This window comes from Panonychus citri, unplaced genomic scaffold (genome assembly GCF_014898815.1).
Source record: "Panonychus citri isolate SS breed McGregor unplaced genomic scaffold, ASM1489881v1 Contig00011, whole genome shotgun sequence".
In the NCBI taxonomy this organism is placed as follows: Eukaryota; Metazoa; Arthropoda; class Arachnida; order Trombidiformes; family Tetranychidae; genus Panonychus; species Panonychus citri.
The window spans coordinates 1,509,986-1,527,940 of NW_026515416.1; the positions used below are offsets into that span (position 1 = coordinate 1,509,986).

Here is a 17,955-nt window from a genome sequence, read left to right on the forward strand (position 1 = left end):
TGAGATATTTTCCTTTCTTTCCATCATTTGTCTTCTCTCAGGTCAATTTTTCCCTCGAAATTTTTTGTTTTAACTCGACAACTATACTTAATAATAACTCTGTTAGCATTTAATTTAGTCTTCGGCTCTTTGATTATCCTGCCGTTGGACATTAATTAACTCACCTCAACTCTTTCCATGGGCCTTTCATTATGGTCAACGGATTGATGAACTGATCTACAAACCTGATATACAAACAAAGAGGAGGGTCGGCATTGATCTGGAGGAGTTAAAAGGCCCATGATGATCCTGGTGATGGCGGCAGGGAAAGAGGTGGACATGAAAACAAACGGAATAGATTTACCATCTTTGGTTATCATGGAATATTTTTATTTATTCTAACTTTATAAACTCTTTGATTTTTCCAATAATGAAGATGAAGATATTTTCATTAATATTTCTCCACTACTTCATTGATCTTCTCTTTCTTTTCTCACTTTCACCATAATGGATCATAAAAAAAAGATGGTGAGTTTAAGAAAAACTGGTTAACTTTACTCAATGACCAGATTCTTGATTAAGGTCAGTTCATTTCATTATTACCCAAAAGGTATAACTGGTTACCTGGTATCTTTTTTTGTGTATCAACTTTGTTTTACTTTAATTGAAGCAGCAATTTAATCATCATCAGCATTATCATTATCATCGTTTTGATAAAGTATTTGCATTTTCACCACCACCACAACCTCCTTCATCCTCTCTCTCCCTCCCTCTCTCTCTCTCTCTTTCTCTCTCTCACTCACTCGCATAACTCAACCTTCACTTACTTGACCTTCCAAAGTTGGTTTACCTTTGGCAAGAATGTTTTTGCCAATGTGTCCATCTTTTTGCCCCCAGGCAATTTGGGTGGTGCTGATCCCTTTAATTGTCTTCTGAATTACAATTAAAGCTTCTTACAATTAATTTATGATCAATTAAGTAACATTAAACCACAGGTGATTTAACTTGATGATTATAATAACGATAATAACAATAATTCAGTTGCTTAAGTATGTCGATTCATCATTAAACTTGAACAATGCAAATCTTAATTTAGTAACAATTAACTTAATCACATCAGTAAGTTGATAATTTTTTTGTCTTATCAATTATCATTTTAAATGTAATATTATAATACAAGTTATCAAACTGATCCAAACAGAATTAAATTTTTCAAATCATTATTTTCATTTTTACTACACTCTAATTGTAACAATCAAAAAGCAAATATTAACAAAATATTGAAAAAAAACAATAAGTTACAATTAATAACAATAAAAGATAAATATTATTATTAACTGTTTCAACAATTAACTAACAGGACAATGTGAATTAACCATTGAATTGCAAGAAACAAACTACTTAATCAATAAAGATTAACTGATTAAGATGATTGTTTAAATTAACCTGACCATTTAGAATCAAAATTGAAACAATTGAAAGGATGAAGTAAAAAAAATTACCGTTGGATTTTTTTTTCAGCGCTTGACCTTCACTGATGGGTCATTATTGTAAATGTAGAGTTGATTTTAACAGTTTAATTGTACAAAACCGTTAACCCACTAACTCAGGGTGTCCAGAGTTTAATCCTTAATCCAATGTAACCCAAAACAATAACCTAATCTAATAACAATCAAGTTAAATTGTTGTAACAACAAAAAACCCCGTTGAAAGACAACAAACTGCTCATGTAATGGGTAATAAGTAAATTCAAAAGTTAATCATCCCCTTAATCAGCTGGATTAACATAATCACCCTCATCCATGTGATGTATGATAAGCTAAGATGATAAAGACAAGGAAGATTATCGTGCCTCTCTCTCTCTCTCTCTTTCAGATTCCTTTACCATCGACATTGTATTAGTAGCTTGATGGGTTGGCAGTAATGATGAGGATGAAGATGAGAATGATAAAATGATCGGATTACATGAATTGAAAAGTTCATTTATCTTAGAACTACTAAATCAGCTAATAGAGGATAAGATAAAAAAAGAGCTCAATAAGTAAAGAGCAAAGAGAAAAGTTCTAACCAAGTTCTAAGTATCGAGAAAAAAAAAGTCAAAATGAAGTTCGTGAAAATGTTGTGACTCGAATATCAATCTAACTAGTAATTAGTTTATTTAAATGTAAATATCAGAATGCAAGCTCTACAAATGATAATAAGGTTTACCTTAAGGTACATACTAACTAGGATTTTCTGGTTCCCATGTTATCATGAAATGTTGTATTCATGAAACAAATCATTCATGTTGATATAATAATCATGTTATTGTCAATCAATATGAAAAAAACATTCAACATTTTGTAACAAATGTCATAATATTATGTGAGTTTGATAAATTACCCCAAACAATTAAATTAATCAACAGGCACCAAGATACAATTGATCAGTAACAATAAAATGACAATTGGTTCAATTTAATGTTGAAATTAAATCTTCCATTTTGATTACCTGACCATAAATTAATTGTGTATGCAAATTTATTATCAACTGTCCATTCAAATTGAATTCAAATTAAATATCTTTATGAAATATATTATATATAAATTGACCAATGATTCCGAATTGATTTACTAATTATAATCGCCATCATTGAGTAGATTTGTTTCTCTCCATGAATTTCATGATATAAAAAAAAGGAAAAGTGAAATGAACGAATTGATTGTATTGAGAGATATGTAATTTATTCCCTGAGTTTTATTTCCTGGTTTTCTGGGAATGAATTAATTTCCATTTCATTTCCATTCCGATGTATAATATTTTTGATACTTAATATCATGATTCAAATTTTAATGGATTATCATGATAATTATTCTTGATGGTGGAAAAGGTGAAAATAATATTCAAGATATTAATATATATGAGTGAAAGTTAAGTTTCTGAATGAATCAACTTTTCATTTGTGACTTGTATCAATGATAATCATTTGATATTGTTCATTGATGATTGTTAACATATTCAATCATGATTATGATTATTATATTTAGTAGGAAGATAGGGAGATAGAGAGAGAGAGAGAGAGAGAGAGAGAGAGAGAGAGAGAGAGAGAGAGAGAGAGAGAGAGAGAGAGAGAGAGAGAGAGAGGAAAAGTGAAGAGGACTTTATCTTCATCATCTTATGTATGTTTCGCAATGAGATGATATTCAATACTTAATTGAAAGCCATTGATGATCATCTTCATAATCAATGGAAAAAGGTTCATTCAAGTATTAGATTCATCATCATTCAGTCTAATGTCACCATGATGATGATCATCATCATGAATATTAGTCTCAAGTGCTAATCAGATGATTGTCAATGTGTATCATCATCTCTTACCCTTTTATCTTTCCCCCTTCACCTTTTCTTCATCCTCATGAGCTCTATTATCAGGTTGATTATTGTTCAGTAAGTTCATGATTAAAGGAAGACAAGAAATTGGGACAAGATGCTATGTAAGAATGGAACCAAAGGAGATGAACAAAAAGAGAAGGAAAAAAAAAGTTCTATTTGGGATCAATGATGGAAGAGATGATGATGAAGACAAGGAAGAGAGAAAGAGAGAGATGTGGGGTGGGGTGGGGTGGAAGTGGAGGTGGAAGAGGGAAAAGATTAAGGAAGTAAACATGAATGGAAAACCAATGAGAGGATTAACTTTTTTTTCTTGTTCTTTGTTTTGTCTCTTCATCTCTTTTCCAAGATTAACTAATCTCTCTTGCAACATGATTTGAGATTGTTGATGGTTGATTTATTATTATTTATCGATTATCATTGATAATCATTAGTTTATTGATTATCATCATCATCAACATGTTAAATTGTATCATGTTATTATTATTGTGAAACCTTGATTCTGATTATGTTATACTGACCTAAATTACAACTAAGTGTTAAAAAAGGTTCCAAGTTGTTTCAACTTATTGATTGTTAATTGATTATTGGCCTTACAATTAAGTAGCTACATTATCATATTGGTTTATAATTTCAGCTAATTGTAATTGATTTACGGCTAATTACAAGTTTAATTTAGTATTGGTTATAATGTAAGTGAGTGAATCAAGTTAATTGTGCCTCAATTTCATTAAACGATGGAAACACTTTTATCATTATTGATTTTAAATCATTTTTCAATATGAATTAAATTTTAATCTTCATGATTAAACTTTACTCACAATTTAAAATCAATTCAAGCTCTTGAGGCTTTTATTTTAATTCATCCATAGACAATTAATGGATTATAATTCAATGTGATCAAGATTATAATCCAAGTTAATCATTCTCATTATATTTTCCCGATTAAATGGATCACCGATATTTAGTGATTAACAAATTACCTGAACAATTAGTCTTATCGTTTATATTTAGTTTCTTCACGAGAGAATGATAATCGAAAAAAAGTTTTCTTCGAATTTTTTTTTGTTCAATCAAATTCGAAAGAAGAAAAAAGTTCTAATATGAAGACAAGGATCAATTTGATTCTCAACAATCAAGGAAACATATTCAAGGTTTTGTAATTCGTTAATTGTATCATCATTAAAAACTTATTTCCGTTGATTATGATCACAATAACATAATGATGATGATTTAAATATAATCACGTTCCGTCAATTGAGTTAATAACAATATTATGGAGAGAAAAGTTAATGATTGTAAATTAAGATCTCCCAATAGAAAAGGAATCAACAATTGAAACAAAAGGGAAAATTTCATTATCAGATTTTTTTTTAGAAAAAAAAGTTCTCAGAACGATAATGAACACTTTTCATATTCATAAAGTTCTGATGACAATTATTATGATAATGGTGATGTTGATGATGTCGGTGATAATATTGTTGATATTAAAAGCTTATTATACAATTAAGAAACACGATTTGAGGCCAAAATTGATGAAAACAGAGCAACAAAAGTTGAGGCGAATTTTTTTCCGTCAAAAATATACCGTTATGTGCCAATACCTTTCATGATAATCATCTGAACATCATCAACACCTAAATTCTGATTATCAGAACAAAAAACAGTTTTGTTATCTGAATTTCGAAAACAAAAAAAAAGGAAGAAAAAAAAAAGAAATGTTCTAACCTTTAACGCGTTTTCTTAATCAACTTGTTTCGTTAAGTTGAGTGTTCGTTACAACGAAATGACCAACAAGCCGATGAATTGTTGTTGATGATGATCTATGATGATATTTAACGATAACAATAATGATTATGATGCTGATGATGATGATATTGTTTATCAAAAGCAAGGAAGTCATTTGTATAAAATCAAAAGGTTGGTTCGTTGGTCCATCGTTGGTTCATCGTTGGTCAGTTTCGCTTTGTTTTTTTTTTCATCCTGATTTCGTGATAAGATTGGGAAAGTTTAATTTATGAGGTCAACACTTAACAGTGATAATAATATTATTATCATTGATGAAAAATTGATAATAGTAATGACGATAATCATGATAGAGAGAGAGAGAGAGATGATATCTTATCATCATCGGTTTCATGGATGATACAAAGGAGAGAGGGAAAAAACTGTTTAGAAAAAGAGAAAAAAATTTGAATGGAAAGTTTTTCCTTCTTCATCCTATTCAGATTAATCATCAATTCTGTTTGCTGATAACAATCATGATTCTTGATGATAATCATTTATTAACCAACATTGTCTCAGGTAAAATGATAATAACAGTGTTTCATGATAGATATACAATTGGTTTGCTTGATATAATGGCTACTTTTTTTCACCATCAACATAATCAACATGATGAACTTACCTGAATTTGATTTGTTTATGTTGACCATTCATTGGGATATCAACAATTTGCATCTATTGTGTTTTCATATCATCAAAAAAAAGCATAAAAAATGAATTGGCAATCAAATTATGAAACAAACTTGTTTGAATAATAATCATCAATTTGTTCAGTTCCTCATGAATCTGAATTTCATGATAAACTGAAAGTAAAAGCAATGTTATAAAAATCATATTCCTTATATAGTTTATCATTATCATTATTGTTTCGTTATTTGAGATGAAGAGAGAGAGAGAGAAAGAAAAAAATGAGAAAAAATTTCCTTTTCTCTTGTTTTTCATGATATCATGTTATCAGAATTGTTTCTGACAGAAATCATGATGAAAAATTGATCATCACTGAGAAAAAAAATTCTTTCTGATTGTGATCATCAGTTGAGTCTATTTATTATTACGTTTGTTACCTAACAGTAGTTATCATGGTTACTTATTCAGAAGAATATCAGGAAGAAGAAGATGATAAAGAAAAGATTGATAAATTTCCATGATAAATTTCCTGAGATAAGATTGAAAATTCTGACTCGAATTTTTCCTTTTCGAATAAACATTTTTTTTTGGTTTTCTCTTTTTAGTTTTTTTTTTGCCTGTCAGATGAAAATTTCTCCGAATAATCTTCAGAAAAGGAATTGGCATCATGATGACGATGATGGTAATGATGAAAATTCCGAATTCTCATGAAGGAAGATGATGAAGATGAAGAAGAAGACAAGAAAAAAAAGTTCCAAATCGATTGAGAACTGTGAATAGAAAATGGTTCTGATGATTCCCATGTTACCGAAAAAATATCCAATAATAATAATGATAATAATCAAACATAATCATAATGATCATGAGTAAAAAGTAAGGTAACATCATGATGATAATATTCATGAAAAATTTCAACAAAAATAACAGAAACTTAATAACAATCAAGTTAATTATGGTAATTGCTACAATGGTAACAATTTTGATTGATAAATGGTTTTCGAGTCCAAATGATAATAAACGAGTCACCATTTATTGTTAAATCTAATGATTGCTTGACTCTGATGATGATGATGATGATGTATTTTTATGAAAAATCATTGGATCGGATGAAAAGTCATCACCAGGAATCAGAATTGGGAATCAGAATCAGAGTGTATGACAATTTTACCCTGGGATTGAATATAAAAGTTTCAAATTTATTTCCAATTGATTGTTATCACTTTTATTTAGTATTTGTAATGATACCTCTTGATTAATGGGTTTGGAAACTTTCAAGTTACATCATTGTGATTAATTATCAGGTATCAAATATTTCATTCAGAATCGTTCAGGATTTAATAAGGTGAATACACACAAAATTCATGATCATGAACAAATAATAATATGAGATGATAAAAAAAATGAATGAAATATTTCACGGGCCAAGAGTAAGGGAAAAAAAATACAAATCAAATGAGTAAAATTAAGAAAATTACTCATACTAATCAACAAATTGGTTTGATACAATTGGTTGATCAATTGATAATCAGGTAGACAAACATTTACAACAATCAAAAAACATCAAAATCAAATGAAAACAAAGGAAATAAATGAAGCAACAATCAACGGCAAAACTATTACATTAGCTGAATGTTATTTCAATTGGATTTTTGTTATTGTTCTGGATTAATGTGAATCGGTTTCGGGTTAATAGTTACAATATAACAACAATCAAAAGGACCAGACTAACAATGAAGATGATCAAGTTGATGACGATTAAGAAGATGATGAAGATTAAGAGAGAGAGAGAGAGAGATATTAGTTAAGATCACTTCCTATTCCTGTAGTGTATTAGAAGGGAAGAAATAAAAATCTATTCTTTCTCAATGATTTTGTCGATATCGAAAACACAATTAACGTTAATTGTTGTTATTTAATGTAATTGTATGATGGTGATCAACATGATGACCAATGATCATAATTAGCTAATAACTATAACAAATATACCGGAAATAATTTCATGACGACAGTGAAAGTTAATATATATATTTATTGAATTAATAGAAAGTAAAACTTAATTACTATTAATTGTACACCATTGAAATTGGATCAATCCGGTTATCGATTAGTTAATTATCATCTGTGAACCTTTTATTAGACTTAATCACTAAGATTAATCATGTTAATTTACAATCAAACTGGATGATTGTGTATATTTATATTTATCTTTACTACAATAATGATAATAATAATGCTAATTATAATTTTCAAATTTAATTAATCAGTGAATTTATATTAACAACAATTAAGTTTTTCTTTCTTTCTCTTGATTTCAACAATTTAATAAAACCTTTTCAATGCAAATTCAATGATTGACCTAATTCACATTGTAATATTAATGGATAACAATTAACTGTTAACAATCAATAAGCAATCAGTTAAATATTGTCACCATCATCACGTATGTGATTAATTGAGGTACGAGAAACAAATTGAAAATTAGTTAATTATCATCATCATCATCATCATAAGGTTGATTGGTTTAAATTGTTAACAATCAATTTTAATTTAGTAATTTCAATTACTTCTGTTCAGATAATATAATTTATCATGTTGTGAGGTTTTTAATTTTTCTTGTTGATTAATAGGCAACAATCAATTTTAATCACTCATCTGATTGTGTCCAGTTTGTAACTGTAGCAATTAAATAAATTAAAGTTTATTATAATAACTATGATACAAATACACACAAAACAGTTAACTATTAATAGTTAATTGTTACAGTTTAAATGATTTGCTGAAATCAAATTTTATATTATTGTTTCAGATTATAAATCTAACAATTAATTAGACGTTTACAATTAAAGGGACAAGGTTAATATTAGGATTGGCTAATTTTATATATATGAAAGTTAATTGTTACAACTAAATGATAAATGTTTTTTCACTGATTGTAATCAATAAAGGAAATACAATAAATCACAATTAAATAAAATGAAAAAGGTTGAGTGTTAATCATTGTGGCAGAAAAAAAAGTAAATTATCTCATTGGAAATGATTATTATTATCATTATCATTGATTGTCAAGACAATTAATCCATTGAATATACAAGATATTGAAACAATTAATTAGTAACCTTTGGAATTGCCCTCAAGGTATTAATTATAATAAGAAAGCAAATTCAATACAATCAACACAATTAAAGTAAATTTCAGTTTAACGTAAACAAAATGTTAATTTTAATCAAATAATAATCAACTTTTTGTGTTTTAAATTACGTTTCATTTGACCAACTGTATATGTTTTTGGTTAAATTTACTTAATTTTTGATTGTTTGGGCCATGATCCCAATAATTAGTTTTAATTGTTATCAAAAGGTTGACTACCCAACCAATCAGAATTAAAATAAAAACAACTAACAAAAAACCACTTATAGTAGGTTAATTGTAACGAAATTAATCATACCAAGAGTTTAAGATAAAATCTTTAATTTAATTTAGATCAATTCTAATTTGGTTTAACTACATATCATGGTTTTAAGGTGACAACAATTAAGCTGATTGTGAACCGGGTGACCCGTGATCATCTCAAGAATGGTTGGTCATAGAGAGAACTGAATTCGACGACAATCATGAGCCCCCATGATTCTGATATAAACTAATAACTTTTTCAGAATTTTCCAAGTTCACTTGCGACTAAAGTTCGCGCTCAAAGGTTCGAATCGCAGTTACTTCTATTCAGAACTCACAATGGTGAAAAACAAAGAACATTAGATGATAGAATGACTTTCGAATTTTAATATTTTCTCCCGAGTCGTCCGTTCGCTTTTCAGGCCACTCGGTTTTGTGCAGAGCCGAAAAAAAAACTCGAGCGTTTCTGGATCTTTCACCATTCGAATGCACTTTCTCAAAAGGTTGAGAACTTAAAGTTCATGAGAAACTCTGTCAATATCGGTGACCTGATAATATTTGATTATCTCTATCAACTAAATGTATCCCAAGTTGATTAAATTTAATTGTTGCCTGAAATAATTGATAGCAAACAAAAGTAAACTTTCATCATTAACAAGTTTCATATAATAATTTTCCTTTGTGCTTGAGGTCAACCAATTAACAATTTTATGAATTGAAACTAATTAATTGTAACAAATAATAAATAGCATTTAATTGTTTATCCATTATTAATCTTGATTAACCTAATTCCCGATTCTATTGTAAATCAATGTGTAAACAAGTGTTGTTGATGTTGATCAATTTATTATCTGATTAATTATGATAAACACTTTCCCTTTTTTTGTTCATCATCATCATCCTGATGATAAAATTGGTTACATGGTTGGTTAATAACCAACATGATCATCATCATGATAATCAGGAGATAATGTTGATTAATATAAATGAACATTACCAATTCTCTTTTGTTATAATAGTTGTAAGAAGATAATGATGATAATGATGATGAAGATAATTATGACCTGTTAACCCTTTCTCTTCAATCTATCATCACATTAACTTGGATTCTGTAAATTGGTTGGTTTTAACATGGAGAAAATCATGATAAGTTGATCATGGAAAAAGTTACTACAATTTCATTGAGAATTTCAATCATTTCTATCTATTGAGTTTGAGAATTTTTTCCCCTCTTTCCGCTGAGAATTCAGAGTGTGCTCTTCATGCTGATGATCAGTTGAGACCTGAAACTTAAAGTCCGTGAAAATATCAAAAGTCTTGTAATTATCTGGAATCATCTGAATGTAACTGTTTCTGATAACCATGTAATAGATTGAGTAAAGATAGAAAAGTAAGAAATTCTGAAGAAAAAAATTGTGATTCAATTTTTGGTTCATTGATTTGTTGCTACTATTGTTTTTCAGAACAAAATCTCTTCACCATGGTAATGATTCCATGAAACTCGGCTCACGAACAATTTCCTTCCTTTAACTTGCCCAAATTGTGTCCTCATCATCATGGGAGGTGAAACATATTACATGATCATCATCATCATCATCATCACATTTTCTTGGCCACGCTTCATCTTCAACTCCATCATGAAATCAGCTGAATTTGGAATCTTGATTCTTGAAATCGAGTGACAATAATATCTAATCATCAGATAATTTTCATCAAATGGAACAACAAAATACTTGGTAAATCATTCAAGATGATTAATCGTAAAGTTAATCATGATTAAAGTCAAGTGAAAGTGAAATGTTAATCATGATGATTAATTGTTTGAATAAAGTTTGTTATTAATATTAATAAATTGTTGTTTATTGCTTGTTGATATTTGAATAAGCACAATTATTACTTGATTGTTGATCAATACTAAAAGATGAAGATGATTAAATAGGTTGCAGAACAATTTATAGTTAGCAAATTGAGAGATTCATTTTTAACAAGAAAATCAATAGCAATCAAATTTTGATTGTTTCATTGATTGTCATCATCAAATTTTCTTTAAATTAATTGCTTAACATTGTACATAATGAACAATTGATGAAACATTTAGTTAGTATTTAGTTCCTGATCAACAAGATGATGATGATGATTAATTTATTAGTTTGTCACAATCAAGAGCAAGAAAAAAAAATGAATGATAATATCTCTTTATATTCATCTTCAGCTACTCCCACCCTATCTTCCTCCCACCCTCCGCATCTCTCTCTCTCTCTCTCTCTCTCTCTCTCTCTCTCTCTAAATGCTCCAACGCCTTTTGTAAATCACTTTCATCATCTTCATCTTCTTCAAACTAATCAACCATGTCAATCTTACCTTTTTTGAAGATGATAAGAAAGACAATACTGGAAGATAAGGATGATAAAGAGAAAAGAAAGAAAAAGAGAGGATGTAAAATGATGAAGATGCTAGAGAAAGATATAAACAAGAAATGGTTCATCGTTTTGTTGATTGTTGCGTGATCAAAATTGTGTGGTTAGTGTGTAGATGATAATGATGATTTCTGATTGCTTTTGATGTTTGAATAAACAATAACAATAAACATAAAACACTCACTCACTTTCTCGCTCTCTCTCTCTCTCTCAGTGTATAATCATAACCATTGCATCACAATATTGATCAATTAATCCGTGAGAAGATGCGTGCCAATGTATTCAAATGGATAACAACAACAATCATCAACTTAATTGTCCAATATCTTAATCATACATAATTTATGGATCAATAGAAATTAATTTAGATAAAATTAGATGAATTACTTTTTGTTTCGTTTAAAAATTGAGATCCAACGTTTCCTCTCATATTTAATATTAATCATCATCATATTATTGATTATAATGATAAGGAGATGATATTATTAGATAGATTTACCGTTAATTAGCATATTATTGTGATAATAATCAATAAAATGATCAAGAAAGAGTGAGACATAACAGTAATAATAACAATCAATTTAAATAATGAATGAAACATGTTTTCAATGAATTTTCTGTATGAACTTTTTTTTTCATTTGTATTATTATCAATTTAAATTGTTCACAATTCACATTTAACATTAATCAATTTAAAGCAAATTTTAAAAGTTTAGTCTAAATCAACTAACCTTTTTTTTGCTTCTTTTTTTGATTCAGCAGTCAAATTTGATTCTCAGCTGATAATGTTCATTTCAATCTTTGTTGATACAGTTACATGTATGTGCGTCTGTATTTCAATTCAGGATGAAAAAAATGAAGATGCAGATGATGATGAAGACGATGATGTGAGCATGATATTGTTGATGTTGGCTGAGGTGATGGTGTTGATGATGAAGATGATGATGAGAAAGAAGATGAAGATAAAGATGGGATAAAAGTGGGAGGAAAGAGAGTGAGAGAGAGAGAGAGACGTTGAATATAAATAATAATCTTAATGGTAGCAAGAATGAAGGAAAAACATAAAATGAAAATGGTTTCCTTGTAATTGTTGTTGCTTAATTGTTGTTAAAAAAAATTTGCTGTTAAGTGGTGGTGGCATTGGTTAAATTAAATAATTGTCTCTCCTCTATCTTGTCAATCAACTCTTTCTCCTCAACAATCAATTTAGCCTTTAATTGTATGAACCTAGTGAAAGAGTCAATATCTTCATTGGAATCCTTGAAATATTTAATTATTATCTTATCCAAAATTGTTTGACTTGTCCTATTAATTGATTGCTTCAATTCAAATGCTTCCTCTAATTGTCCAAGTAATTTATTTCGTTTCAATAAAAGTGATTCCAATTCGGGATGCGGATGAGAAAGGTGAGCTTGGTGATGATGTTGATTGTTGCATGTATTATCTTTGTTGTCCATCAAGGCAGAGGCTGAATTTGGAAAGGCTATTAATGTGGTTGTAGTTGTTGTTGATGATGATGATGAAGATGATGTTGTTGTTGTTGTTGTTATTGGTGGTGATGATGATAATAGGTGATGGTTATTATTATCATGATTGTTATTATCATTTGAAGTTTCAAGACATCCAGATGATGAAGAAGATGTTGAATTTTTGTTAACCAGTGATGATGAGGAACTGACAATGTCTTCACAACCATTATTATTGTTATTATTATTATTATCATTATGATTATTATTTGAAGCGGAAGTAAAAGTGATGTTATTACCCACTGTACCTCCGCCACCCATTATTGAAGTAGATTGATTTGTTGCTGTTGTTGTTGTTGTTGTGAGAGCCTTGTGATTTGATTTATTATTATTATAATAATTGTGAATAGTTGATTCAATTGATTTTAAGCGACTTGACAATGATAATAAAAGTCGAGTGACCTTTTCAATCTCTTCCAAATGAATTGCAATCTTTTCTGATTCAGGACAGGTAATCCCAAGGTGAGTTAACTTTTTGACCAGTTCTAAGCCCAATTTATTATTGGAAAGTATATCATTTGTTATTTGGCGATGGTCAACTCGAAGGCAGTTTAGGTGTTCAGAAGATAACTTTGGAATAATTTCATGAGGAGAAATGGTAGTATTTGAAATGGAAAGACGAGGAGAAGTTAAAGATGGAGATGATGGAGAAGGAGGAGATGGAGGTGTAGGTAGAGATGGAGCAGAAGTGACACGAGAATGACCACAAACTGCTCGAGTATCAGTAGTAGTATTATTATTATTTGAGTTTGCAGTGAGTGGTTGGCGTTGTTGTTGTTGTTGTTGTCGATGATGATATAAAGAGGCAGAAGTTGAGTCAATCAATAAAATATCAAGAGATGATGGAGATGAGGTTGGTGACAGTGAGCCACTACTGTAACCATCTGAAGAGGCCGCTGAACCAAATCCAGTAAACAGGGAAAACTAAAGGTAAACACACAGTGAGAAATAAGGAGAGAAAGAAAGAAAAGATGATGATGATGATGATGATGATAAAAAATTGATGTGAAAATTGTGAGAATGAAAAAGGAGATTACGGTTTTTTAATGGTTTCTGTTTATGCATTAATATCATTTTCTGCATAAAATGTAGAGTCTAATTAATGTGTCATTTGCAGACAATCAAGAAAATGATGGTATTTTGATTAGAGAGAGAAGTGGGAGTCTGAATGGGTGGAGTGAGTTTGGTCAATCAAATAAAGAAGAGTAAGTTAGTGTGTGTGTGTGAGAGAGAGAGAGATAAAAATAAGGGAGAGAAATGATCATAGCAATAATAATGATGATGAGGGAAGAGAACAATAAGAAAAAAAAAATAAGAGAGAAGATGAGATTGAGAAAAGTGAATGCAAAGTAATCATCTGCTGTACTTTAGATAAATAAGAAAATTAAATTGTTGGTCAATTGTTAGTAAATTGCAAACCTTTTTGATAATTGTAGCTTTACGAATTGATTTGGGCATTAAATTGTTAGTTATACGAGGACTTGGGACAAAAAGTGAATTATATAGAAACCAATATAAACACCAACCACATGTAAAGACAATGATGAAATAAGATATCATGATCAAGTGAAGATAAGGTTTAAGAAAGAAATAGGAAGATGATATGGATGATATAATAACGATGATGATGGACTTGATGATGTTTGATTGTTGATGATGGCAAAAGAATAGTAAAAAGTGTATATATAAATAGAAAAGATTTCGAGAAACGAAAGTAAAACTCTTGAAAGAACAGGAGAAGAAGAAGTAGAAATAGAAACAGAAAGTTCTATTACTTTTATTTCTTTTATCAATCAACAAGATGAAAAAGGAGGAAAAACTTTGACTCTGAATTTCATCTTCTTTTCATGGTATTAGGTGTGTTTACCTGGTAAACAGTTTCACATTGGTTATCATGGTATTAATCAGAATTTTGGAGCATCAGGAGACTTAGTAAATTGAATTAACAGGTTGTAGTGGCACTAAAAAGATGCTGATATTATTGTTATTGAAGATCTTTTTTTGGTGTATTATCACAAAAGGATGATGAATATGAACTAAGATGAAGATTAAACTACTGAATACCTCTGAAGGACACTGAGGTGAGAGATGATGTTAAATAAAAGGTAAGCATAAATGATGAATAAATAACAAAGGAAGAGAGAGAGAGAGAGAGAGAGAGAGAGATGGAAGTGTTTGAGAGGATTTTCAGGTGATTCAATCTTTCCCTCTTCTACTATTTATCAGAACAACATTGAAAGATCATGATGATAAATAAACAAGATGACAAAAGAACAGCAGATGATGATGATAACGATGGAAAATTGAGAATTAGAGTGGTAGGAATCAAGAGAAATGTAAAAGGGACTCAAAAGATGAAGAGAGAGAGAGAGAGAGAGAGAGAGAGAGAGACAGAGAGAGGGAGAGAGAGACAGAGAGATGATGATGATGATATTACTCTTTTCAAGAGTCTAGTAAGATTGTTTTTATTGTTATAACTAATGTTGTTGTAGTTATCATGTATTCACTTTGTAATGTTTGTCTATAGATGATAAAAGTAAAAGTGAAACTGAAACTCAAGTATAAACACATAGACATAGACATGGAGAGAGGGAGAGAGAGAGCAAGAGCAAGAGCAATAGCAAGAAAATGGACTTACATTTGAAAGATGAAAAATGTTGCATGATGATGATTTTTCAATTTTATGATTTTTAGGATGTTGAGGTGTACATGTTGTTGTAGTTGTTGTTGTAGTTGATGTTGTTGTTGGTGTTGGTGAATTAGTTGTTGTTGTCGTTGGTGGTGTTGTTGGGGTTGTTGGGGTCGTTGGTGCTGAGTGTTTATGTTGTTGCTGCTTCTTTTTAAGATAAAACTCAAGAACGGCTCTTTTTTGAATGGCCTTAAGATCATCTTTTCTTAATCCATTGGATGTTGGTGTTAAAGTTGAATGGTTGTTGTTGTTGGTTGTTGTTGTGGTTGATGTTACTGCTACTGTTGTTGGTGTTATTGGTGATTTTGTTGTTGTTGTTGTTGTTGTTGTTATTGTCGATAAGGCTGATGCTGAGTGATGACGACGATTATTATTACCAAAAGCACCTTTACACTTAACACTGGCTGGAACGGTGGAAATTGAATTGACCCAACAATTTGATTTTGGTGGTAATGGCGGAGGGGTTATTTTTGATGAGTGTCGCGGTGGAGGTGGTGGAGGTTGATCGGCCTGGTTTGGGTTATCCATGGACAAATAAGTAACTTTGTTATAGAAAAATTTCACTATTACAATTTGCAAACATTGTTGTTGATTTTTGTTCTAACTCAAGAAAAGGTAAAGATTGTCAAGATGGAATCAGAGACAAAGAGACAAAGAAAGAAAGAGAAAAATGAAAGATAGATGGATAGAGATTGAGATTGAGAAAGAGAGATTGAGGTAATACTGACGATTCTTACTTTGTTACTTGACGAGAGAGAAAGAGAAAGATAAATAATAAAGATGATAAAGGTTAATCAAGAAATGAGAAAAAAAGGAGTTAAAACTTTTAAGGCACAGCTTCAACTGTTATCAAGTGTCCGTCAGCTAAAATTTTTGCAACTTTAAGCTGAGCTTTTTGTTTTCGGCTAAAGACTTGTGGCTCTTTGAGAAAACCGATTGACAATCAACTATTTAGATCAAGTAAATAGTTTGATTGTTTTCTTTTGTTCAATATCACTTATTAATCGTGATAACTAACAAAAAGAAATACCTGAGGACCCGAGAAAATGAGTCTCGTCAAGAAGCCATCATAGTCTTTACTCAAAGAGAAAAAAACAGCTTAAAGTTTACCAAATTTTCAACTGACGGACTCTTAACGTTTTGCCTTAGGAAGGAGGAGGGAGAAGGTGAGACAAGAAAGAGAATAGAACTGCGATTTTAGTTTGATTTTTGTTCGCAAGATGGAGCCACCAGTCGATTTAGAGAAATAAATTAATTGAAATGGTTTCGAGTTTTTTTTTTGATGGAACTTTTTGTGAACAATTTAGATGAATGTGCTTTTTGTTCGTTTTTTTTCTCGATGTTGAACTGTCGTCGAATCAAATTTTGGGGAATCAGAGAGCTTAAGAGGCCGATTAAGGGTTACGAGCGAGGATGAGTTGCTCATAGCAATTTGCCGTTTTCTATTCAATGTGGCACATCTGGTACTGTGATTCGTCGGGTGTCGGGTATTTGGACAGTTTTCGGCTTTACAATCCGCACATATCGGTTTTCCAACACAGAAGCCTCTTCGACTTTCTCTTTGACAATTAGACTTGTTACAAACAGAACAAACTGGGGCAGGAATAGTACACAAATGATTTTGTTCAATAGAAAAGTGTGCACAACAATCAGGGCATTGATCGAGGCCAACATTGTCTGCTATCAGATATTTCTCTTGATCGATTGTCAAACGCCAGTTAATTTCTTCAAAATCCTGCCTTGGATTGTCACAAGTAAAAATTACTCTTTGTAGATCATCCGTGGTCTTTTTAACATTTAAAACTTTTAGTTCCTCCCATTGAAAATCTGGTTCCATCATCAGCCAGAAGGTATTAGATTCTATGCAATCCATTCCAATCATGTCATGATAGACAACATAACTCGGTTTTTCAGTGTCCATTCGCTCCATTCTGAACCTACCATTTGTCCACCAGTTCTGTCTATTTAATGAGGAGAGGAAGTTCTCAAGTTGATCGACAACAATCCATGCTGAAACGTGATCTTCAAACAGCCTGACAGGGTTGTTGGACCAGGTGTGGTAATCATCACATGTTTGAATCAATTGTCCAAGAGACGGGAGAACCGTTCGATTACCATCAACCACAAAGAAACGTAGCTCAATAAGTTGTTGTATTTGCGAGATGAACATTAT

At 30.4% G+C, this 17,955-nt stretch overlaps 1 protein-coding gene across 1 annotated transcript; it reads right to left on the reverse strand.

The window, feature by feature from the left end:
• Positions 1-12,180: 12,180 nt before the first annotated feature.
• LOC128390441 (DEP domain-containing protein DDB_G0279099-like) lies at positions 12,181-16,906 on the reverse strand. The gene is made up of 2 exons (XM_053350162.1): positions 15,732-16,906; positions 12,181-14,017 (listed from the first exon to the last, which is right to left on the reverse strand). The coding sequence occupies exons 1-2, from the start codon at positions 16,308-16,310 to the stop codon at positions 12,692-12,694; spliced, it is 1,905 nt and encodes a 634-aa protein (XP_053206137.1). The 5' UTR covers positions 16,311-16,906; the 3' UTR covers positions 12,181-12,691.
• Positions 16,907-17,955: the final 1,049 nt, after the last annotated feature.